Genomic DNA, 9,850 nt, shown 5'->3' with positions numbered 1-9,850 from the left:
AGGTAAATCATTAATGAACAAAACAAATAGAAGCGGACCCAGGAGACTCCCTTGGGGTACGGCAGAAGTGACGGGAGCCCATTGTGATGAGGCACCTTCAAGAACCACTCGTTGGACTCGGCCAGATAAATAATCATCAAGCCACGATAACAGGGGACCCGTAACCCCGTATGCTCTTAATTTAACTAGTAAAATGTTATGGTCCACACTGTCAAAAGCTTTTGCAAAGACCAAGTATATAATGTCCGTCTGAATGTTCTTGTCCAGGTTCTTGCCAATATCGTGTAGAGCTGAGAGCAGTTGTGTTACGCTTGATCTGTTTTTAAGAAAACCGTGCTGGAGATCTGTTATTAGGCGCTTTAGATGGTCATATAGGCAAGTAAAAACACAGCGCTCAAGAACTTTGCTGATAATTGACAGGAGGGATATCGGGCGATAGTGTTCGGCCGGTTCTCTAGAATCCTTTTTATGGATTGGTACAATATCAGCAGATTTCCATTCAGTTGGTAGCCTGGAGCTGCTAAGAGATTGATTAAAAATTGCGCACAGACTTGGAGCAATTTGTTCGCAGCATTCTTTTAGAAGAATGGCAGGGATTCCATCGGGGCCGGATGCTTTAGAGGTGTCAAGGCCTTTCAGATGGTCCTGCACTTCATCAACAGTCACCTTGATATCAGAGATTTCTGTATTTGAAATGCACATTTGAGCAGTATTTACATCAGAGGCTGGTCGAAAAACTGAACAAAAATACTCATTTAGGAGTTCAGCTTTGTGTGCTGGTTTTTCTGCACTGATACCCTTGTATGATATAGCCGATTTTGCACCGATCTTGCTGCCGAGAAAAGCCTTGTGATAGCTCCAAAACAGTTTAGGCTTGTCTTTGAAACTGCCCTCTATTTTTGCCAAATATTGTTGATGTTTGTGGTGAATTAGTTGTTTAATTTGCTGACTAATCTGACGGAGTTTAAGCTTGCGTTCAGCAGTTTTGTTATTCCTATACTGCTTTAGTGCAACATATTTTTTCCTAATAAGACAGCGAACTTCCGCATCGATCCAAGGTGGAGAATTTTTATCCCGCACCTTTTTAACTGGAATGTGTACTTTAACAGTGGACAAAAACAAATCCTTCCAGTTCGACCAATATAATGACACCAATCTATCACCAGCCAACCAGAAGACTTAATCAAATGCATCCCCTGCCCACTTGTGTCTGCGTCTGAGACATTGAATTTTCACAGAAGGAGGGAAGAAGTTGACTGAGGTAAGACTCATCTCATCTCATTATCTCTAGCCGCTTTATCCTGTTCTATAGGGTCGCAGGCAAGCTGGAGCCTATCCCAGCTGACTACGGGCGAAAGGCGGGGTACACCCTGGACAAGTCGCCAGGTCATCACAGGGCTGACACATAGACACAGACAACCATTCACACTCACATTCACACCTACGGTCAATTTAGAGTCACCAGTTAGCCTAACCTGTATGTCTTTGGACTGTGGGGGAAACCGGAGCACCCGGAGGAAACCCACGCGGACACGGGGAGAACATGCAAACTCCACACAGAAAGGCCCTCGCTGGCCACGGGGATCGAACCCGGACCTTCTTGCTGTGAGGCGACAGCGCTAACCACTACACCACCGTGCCGCCTGAGGTAAGACTGTGTGATAAATTAACGAATGAATAAGATAGGAATTTCAACATACAGGGCTTAAGTTTGTTACCATTAAATAAGCATTGCTTATACAGTAACGTTATGTTATTGCAACGTTGACCCACTTTTAACGTGCCGAGTACCGACTGTAGCCGGTAACAAATGCTAATTAGCTTGCTGTCAAAAGTGCAAAGACCTTAAATTGCTCTGTGTAAATTAGAAAATGGCGCAACTTCCTCTGTAGCTGTCAACGGACAAGCACAGACTTGTCTTGAGTTTTGAGCCGATCACAACAGGGCAGCACTGTGGCCTGAGGTAAAACATGATAGTTTAAGTTTGTTTAAATTACAAAAATGAGTACACCCAATGACTGTCTCATATACTCTTCATATACTCATACTGTTTAAGTAATGCAATAAAACTAATCTTTAACAGTGGTACTTACTCAAACTGTTTGCATAGAATGAACTTTGGGGTTAACAGTGTAAGTGTTGCAGTGTTCTGCAAATTTGCAATTTAATATTTCAGATCTTGAGACATGAAAGTGCTATTTTAAAAAAATAAAAGGTCAGAAATGTTTTCTTTGTCGTCTATTTAGTTCATTTTATTTCCTCAATAATTTTCCTTGATTGAGAAATCGGTCTGGGCTCTTATGGGTTAATCAGTAGCCTGCATGCTAGTATATGTTCCATTTACAGTCAAACATTTTGATGTACTCCAGGCTCAATTTTGATTAATCAAAAATCTGCGTAGTAGTACAGTCTGAAGATGCTCTTGCACATTTGGTGTCAATTGAACAAAAATTATGGGAGGATATAGGTTTAATAAGTTTTTAAATTTTTGAAGTGAGTGATGGATTGATAAGTTTAGATGTGTTCAATATTTTCTTATCTTCAGATATAATAGTGTAGGAGATGTTTCTTTACCTGCTTGATAGCTTCAACTGAGACTCCAATCTTCCTCAGAAGAGTCATTAGTCCTTAAATTAAATTCATTATAGACGTGAACTTAAAATCATTGTTTTATTTTATGGCCTTGGTGCCCTGGCTTTTGGCCTTCGTGCCCTCAAAAAATTGACAGCATAAAAGGCCAAGTGGCCTTGCCCCTAAAATGACGAAATTCCAGGCCTGGTTTATTCTTTCAACATTCACTGGATATGAGCAATCACATGCTCTGATTGGCTACTCTACTACTAGGATATCCACTCATATACCATGAGTAGAGAAAAAACTAAATGGTGGCGCGTGTTGCCGAACCAACCGAGGAAAAAATAAAAACACTACTTGAAAACAAAACCCCAAAAAATAAAAAAAAGCAACATGGAATGAAAGTACTGAATGGTAAGAACATGTCTTTTTTTATTCTTCAAGAATTATTATTATGGTATTTTTCACAAATTGCTACTGTCATTTTGCCGATTTGTTTACATTCTAAGTGGAAATGATTTTGTTGGATGTTTTGTATAAAGTTTTTATTTATTGAATTTGCAGAAAAATTAAAATAAAAATGATCTGTTTCTCCAAAGCCAGTGAATGTGTATAGAATAAAACAATTATTCCACTCAATATTGTCATACATGGCTTATAGACTACTTGGCGCTACGTGCCTTGTCGGCTATCAGCTCATGTACTATACGACTTGATTTCGTGGAATAACTGTTAAGTATCTGATATTTACAATCTTTGATGTTGTTCAGAGCACTAAAGCATCCCTTCCCATCCTTTCCCATCACATCTCATCCCTTCCCATTCGATCCAATCCCATCCCATCCCATATCCCTTCTCATCCCAAGAAGAGCTGCTGTTAGGATGCTATTGTGTCATCTTCCATCTGGAGAGTTATATCATCACCACAGTTCTCACTGTCATTCTGCATGTTGAAATGTTGCTGCTCTGTGTGTTTCCACATCTCAGTTTCGAACATATCTTTGTGGCAAATTCTTTCCCAGGAAGAAAGACGGTGTGGCAGTCTACTGAAAAAGACAGCGCATGTTGAACATCAAACAGTAAACTATACTTGACCAGGTGTACAATGACATCTATGTTAGTTACTTAGGGGAGCATAGTATACACTGGCAATTTAAAACATACGTCTTGAAACACCAAACTGCTCCTGCTACTGTCATGGCCAGGAGGAGTATCCCAAAAAGGATGACACATGTCATGGACACTACTGTAGGGGATGGAAAGACAAAATGTTAGTGCTGAGAATTTTAATGAACACTAAGGAATTCCCAACATATTTACAATATGATATTATTTTAAAATGTTTATAAATTGTGATTGAGCTCTACCTCCAAAGGAAAATCCTTTACCAGAAGGGGGTTGCTCTGTTTCATTAGAAGAAATGGTTACAGAGGAAGAGTTAATGAATGGATGTGAAAAAAGTTCTGTAGAAGAGAAGGAAATAGAAAAAGATGAGGAAATGGAAGGCTGATATCCAGTACTTGGTAGGGAACTAGAAGGTGGAGATGTTTGAGATCTCTTTGTGGTCATAGGGGTGACAGTGGAGGAAAATATTGTGGGTATCACAGAAGTGGTGAAACCAGTGGAAATGGGTTGTGGAGATGGGGAGGAACCAAGTAAGGTTTTATTATGCTGAATCAACAAAAAAAACGATGGGGCGGTTGTTTTAGCATCAGTCCTGCTGACAGACACCGTCGTCATATTTGGTTTGGTGGATGTTGTTGCTTCAGTTTGATCTGCAAGTCATGGGATACATATTTAACCTCACATACCACACATCTTGATAGTATTAATTATTATATGCTAGATTTTTGTTCTGAAATCATTACAATACGATCTTAGAAATGTCAGAGATTGCAAATAAAATTACAACTAACCATGAACAAAAACAGCATCTTAATAATAATAATAATAATAATAATAATAATACCTGTTGAATTGAAGCAAAACACATCAAATAATTGGCTAGGAGGGCAAAACCAATCAACGAGTCCAACTTTGTCTTTGCCACACTTTGGATTTTTCTCAATTCGAGGAATAACAGCAACTTGCTCCATAACCCAACCATATCTGCAAACCATAAATATAGACTAATTTGAACATAACATTACTTATGATATCATTTCATCAGCACATTTGGTTCTCCATTAAATGTCAAACCATTATCCCAAATTAAAGTATTTAATTGTACCTGCAAGTCTGTAAGCCATTTCTCAGTGCAGTTTCCACTTGAGCAAGCGTGGCTATACTAACACCCAGACTTGTGCACACATCTATCGCTGTAGTTGCATTAAATCTGTATGGTTGGTTCTTGAGCTGGACTATAAATACTTTAGAGATTCCACCATTTTCTGGATAAACTGTAAAATCCCAGAATTACAGGCATTCAGCAACACACTGAGCCAATACAAGCTCCAAAAAGCAACTTGTTACATGTAGTACTATTATAATTATAATTGCAATAAAAGTCATCAACGTGGTTCTTTCCATAAAACCATTTCTTTCCTGTGATATATATATATATATATATATATATATATATATATATATATATATATATATATATTTTTTTTTTTTTTTTACAGTATATTAATGAATTTTGTCTTACCTTGGATCTGGCTGAGATCTACACCGGCTGTGCTAACCACCAGAGAGAGAAGAGAACACAAAGCTGAACATACTCTGGACATCATTGTATCACTACTGAAATTTTGTTTTGCACAGAATGCACTATATCATTATACAAACAGAAGGATACAGGAAACAGGAGACTGAGGATGTTCTGCTAGGAGACCTTCTAAATGAGGGCAAAAGGGTATGCATACACAAACCAAAGGTCATAACACAATGGTTCAGTACTGAATGCACAATACAGAATGCTTCAAAATGTTATCAAATATTCTTTCTTTTTCTGTGGTTGGCAGGTTTTACAGTTGCACAGAATAAATTCCTGAGACCTGTCATCTCATCACCCTTTTGGCTTATGCATATAAATATAATGAGGGGACTCATGATGAGCCAGTGTATGCAAAGTGCACTCCAAATATAGCTTAGTTAGCAATTCTATCAGAGGAATTTTACTTGTGTGTAAGTGCAAGGGCAGGACAGGCCAACTTCAAACTCAACAAATAAGTCAAATTTAACTTATTAAATCTTGCACATATCCAAAGCAGGAATTGGTATTAAAAGTACGTACTGTACATACTATATTTATGCAGTAAAAATGTCTGGAGTGGGGGGAAGAATGATCAGAATACCACAATAAATCAAATAGAGTGTTACATCTTTCAGGCACTCCAAGGTCCATGGTTAGAACCTGAGTTTGGGTCACTGACTAAGCATAAAATTGCATGTTCTCCCTGGCTCTATGTGGGTTGCCTCGCATTTCTCCTGCTTCCTCCCAAACTCATGCCAGTAGATAGATGGATTGGTAACACTGAACTGTCCCTTGGTGTGAATGTATGTGCACATAGGTGTCCCATAAAGGGTGTATTCCTGCCTCATGTTCAGTAGTCCTGGGAAAAGCTCTGCGACCCTGACTGGGATAAGAAGGTTACTGAAGATGAATGAATAAACAACTCTTTCAGACACATTGATAAGTAGTTCTTCCTCCTGCCTAATTACCCCATCCATGTTATATTTCCCATTTCTGTAGTTATTTTCACTCCAGGAAGCACATTCTTTTTCAACTTCCTGCTGCTGACCAAGTATAACATTTAGTATTACACAAATATTTCATGTTTTTTTTTTCTTTCTTTTTTTTAACTAAAAGATGAATTGACCAGTAATGCTCATATAATTGTGCCAAACTGAAGGCCTTACCAACTCACTGGCCTAAGAGTGCATGTGCTGCAGAAGTGTTGTGGTGTATTTAGGGCATTAAAGGCATTCTTAAGAAATACGAGATAAGAAATGTGAAATATTTTCTACAGGCCAAGATTCCATTTTGCTTGAGATTTTTTAGGCTTGTCTTGCACACTGACAAGTGATTTGACAGCTTTTCTATCATGGCAGTCATGTAATTTCAAATATTAAAAGTTCATTTGTGGGAATTTTTTGATCCATCACATAACCATCATTTTGACATCAACAAGCTTCTTAGGATGCAAACTTGCCAAGGGCGATGATATAACATTCAATGTGATGACATTTTTAGTTGAGAAAAGCTAAGAATCCCCACTCACAATCGGCTCTGAAGGTACAAACCACACTGCGACTCACATTTCAGATCCCTGTTTCATTCCATTTTAGGTGTTACTGTCTTAGATTACAAATCATAAAAGTAAAAGACCACATTAAATTCAATACTGTACGTTTTCAGTGCTTCTTTTGCATATAAAATAGAACCATCTAGAGTTGCAGACGGGTGACAAATTAAAGGAAAAACCAACATAAAATGTGTTAGTAAGCTGTTGTGGCAAAACAAGCTTCCAGAACAGGTTTACTGTAAAGGCCCAGTCCCACAATACCAGTGTATCAACTCCAAGTCCAGTCTCAAGTTCCCAATGCTCAAGTCCAAGTCATTAAAGAAAATTTCAAGTCGTGTCCAAAATTTCAAGTTGAGTCCGAGAACAAGACTCCAACCGTACCATTTGATGGTGGCTGTTGCTACCTTTATGTAAAACTGTCTCTGCTACTGTGTCGGACTAACATTACTGCTTGACTGCCCCATTTTAGTTAACAGGCTACAGATAAAAAGCTTGTTCATCACTCAACAAGCAACGCCCACTATCAACAGGGCAAATAACATGAGAGATGGTTAACACTAGCTAGTTCATCGCTCAGCAAGCAAGCTCCGCTATCAATAGAGTAATGAACATAATGTGTTACTTACTTCTCTGGTCTTGCCAAATGACGATTGAAGTTCAAGGTTGTCCCCATTGTCTCCTCGATAGTTCTTCTACATATGGAACACATAGCAGTGCATTTTTTCCCACTGCACGAGAAGTCTGTATAAGCAAAGCAGACAATTTTAGGGGCTTCTCTCCAGGCATTTTAGTGCCATTAACGTTAGTTTGTTCCTGAACATGACGTATGAATAGGTGAATGTGCATTCTCTTGCACAAAATTAGTCTCAAAATTAATGTAAATATAAATATCTTATGGGGTGGCATGGTGGTGTAGTGGTTAGCACTGCCGCCTCACAGCAAGAAGGTCCTGGGTTCGAGCCCAGCAGCTGGCGAGGGCCTTTCTGTGTGGAGTTTGCATGTTCTCCCCATGTCTGTGTGGGTTTCCTCCGGGTGCTCCGGTTTCCCCCACAGTCCAAAGACATGCAGGTTAGGTTAATTGGTGGCTCTAAATTGACCATAGGTGTGAGTGTGAATGGTTGTTTGTCTCTGTGTGTCAGCCCTGTGATGACCTGGCGACTTGTCCAGGGTGTACCCCGCCTCTCACCCATAGTCAGCTAAGATAGGCTCCAGCTTGCCTGCGACCCTGTAGAACAGGATAAGCGGCTACAGATAATGAATGAATGGATGGATAAAAATCTTACGCCAAATTATTATGGCATGTTACAAAAAATAAAGAAAAAATTGTCCTTGTCTCCAATTTACGAGTCCAAATGCAGTTAATGCACGAGTCCGAGTCATCAGTGCCCAAGTCTAAGTCAAGTCACGAGTCCTTAAAATTAGGGCACAAGTCAGACTCGAGTACTACAAGCCTGCACAATCCTGATAACTATAACTACAACTATAATGATAACTATAAATAAATTGGTCCCCTGCAGTTTATGTGGTTGGTGGTCACACCAGACAAATAACGATACCTATAGCCCAGGTCTGGGTTTATCAGTATCAGTGCGATTGCTTCTGGAGCCATTTTTCCAGGCCTGGACCTGATCTGATAAAACATCTGACCAATCAGGTAATTGTTTACATGTGACATTGCCTGAACGCGTGCTATTTTCCCCGGGTGTCTGTGTACATCCTTGTTGCATTATGAAGTCACGGAATATGGATTCACGGAAAGTAAAAAATATATAATACAAAGCACAGATCTTTTATTCTTGGATATGTGAATTTCCATGAAATATCAACAGTAAATTAATAAAGTAAACATATAAATGCAGGTAAGATATTTTAATGATTAACTTCGGTAGTCCAAACATTTAATTGTTTTAGACTTGTTAATTTTTTATCCATGATGCATCATCTGTTTGAAATCCGTAACCAATCTGTAATATACTGAAACGTCCGTGAACCAATCCATAAATTATTAGCATCCGTGATGCATCCGTATTAAAATCCATAACCATTCTGTATTTTCTATCCTTATTATATTTCTGTAGTCTGTGACCTATCCGTATTGTATCAACCACTGGAGTATGTACATGAGTTGTTTTGAAGTCCAAGCTGTACCGTATGACCCAGAATGACATGCTACTACTCAGAAAAAACTTCCATGACTATTCCTAAGTTGTATGCATTTATTTACCTGAGTAGCAGGACCAACCGATATTATAGTTGGGATTATAGTTGTGGTGTGACTGCTCCAGACTGGAACTAAATTCAGGCATAGGTATCATCATAGTTATAGTTATGGGTGTTGTGGGACTGGGCCCTAAGTTGTCATCAATTATACAAGTTTCTAGAATTGTACTGGAGAGATGAACACCATTCTTCCAAAGGATATTCCCTCCATTGGTGTTTTGATGATGGTGATGGAGAGCACTGTTAATCCAACACATCAATCCAAAATCTCTCATAGATGTTCAACTGGACTGAGAACTGGTGACTGCGCATACCATAGCACATGATTTACATCACTGTCATCTTCACCAAACCATTCAGTAAGCCCTTGTGCTCTGTGGATGTGGGAGGGGTCATCCTGGAAGAGACCATTCCCATCAGGATAGAAATGTTTCATCATAGGATAAAGGTGATCATTCAGAAGAGCGTTGTGTTGATTTGCAGTGACTCTTCTTTCTAAATGGGTAAATGGACCCAAATCATGTCAGCAAAATGCCAACAGAAGGATATTCTGTATTTCCTTACAGTGTGATTATGTCCTGCAGTTACATTTCAGGGCGGCACGGTGGTGTAGTGGGTAGCGCTGTCACCTCACAGCAAGAAAGTCCGGGTTTGAGCCCCGTGGCCGGCGAAGGCCTTTCTGTGCAGAGTTTGCATGTTCTCCCCGTGTCCGCGTGGGTTTCCTCCGGGTGCTCCGGTTTCCCCCACAGTCCAAAGACATGCAGGTTAGGTTAACTGGTGACTCTAAATTGACCGTAGGTGTGAATGTG

The 9,850-nt window shown here is 39.5% G+C and overlaps 1 protein-coding gene across 1 annotated transcript; it reads right to left on the bottom strand.

Annotated features, from left to right (window-relative positions):
- Positions 1 to 3,037: 3,037 nt before the first annotated feature.
- Positions 3,038 to 5,303, bottom strand: lyve1b (lymphatic vessel endothelial hyaluronic receptor 1b). The gene is made up of 6 exons (XM_060922943.1): positions 5,222 to 5,303; positions 4,805 to 4,973; positions 4,544 to 4,683; positions 3,942 to 4,349; positions 3,739 to 3,820; positions 3,038 to 3,617 (listed from the first exon to the last, which is right to left on the bottom strand). Exons 1-6 carry the CDS (start codon positions 5,301 to 5,303, stop codon positions 3,452 to 3,454), a joined length of 1,047 nt encoding a protein of 348 aa, XP_060778926.1. The 3' UTR covers positions 3,038 to 3,451.
- Positions 5,304 to 9,850: the final 4,547 nt, after the last annotated feature.

Source organism: Neoarius graeffei, chromosome 6 (assembly GCF_027579695.1).
Source record: "Neoarius graeffei isolate fNeoGra1 chromosome 6, fNeoGra1.pri, whole genome shotgun sequence".
Classification (NCBI taxonomy): domain Eukaryota; kingdom Metazoa; phylum Chordata; class Actinopteri; order Siluriformes; family Ariidae; genus Neoarius; species Neoarius graeffei.
Note: the sequence above shows the minus strand (reverse complement) of the source record. Positions and strands in the feature narration are given on the sequence as shown.

Bases quoted from the DNA above. Each gene is read 5' to 3' on its own strand.
- lyve1b (XM_060922943.1), bottom strand. From the start codon at position 5,303: ATGTCCAGAGTATGTTCAGCTTTGTGTTCTCTTCTCTCTCTGGTGGTT. The intron at 4,974-5,221 runs GTAAGACAAAAT...GGGATTTTACAG, and splicing joins AGATCTCAGCCAGATCCAAG to TTTATCCAGAAAATGGTGGA. The intron at 3,618-3,738 runs GTATGTTTTAAA...CTTTTTCAGTAG, and splicing joins GCAGTTTGGTGTTTCAAGAC to ACTGCCACACCGTCTTTCTT.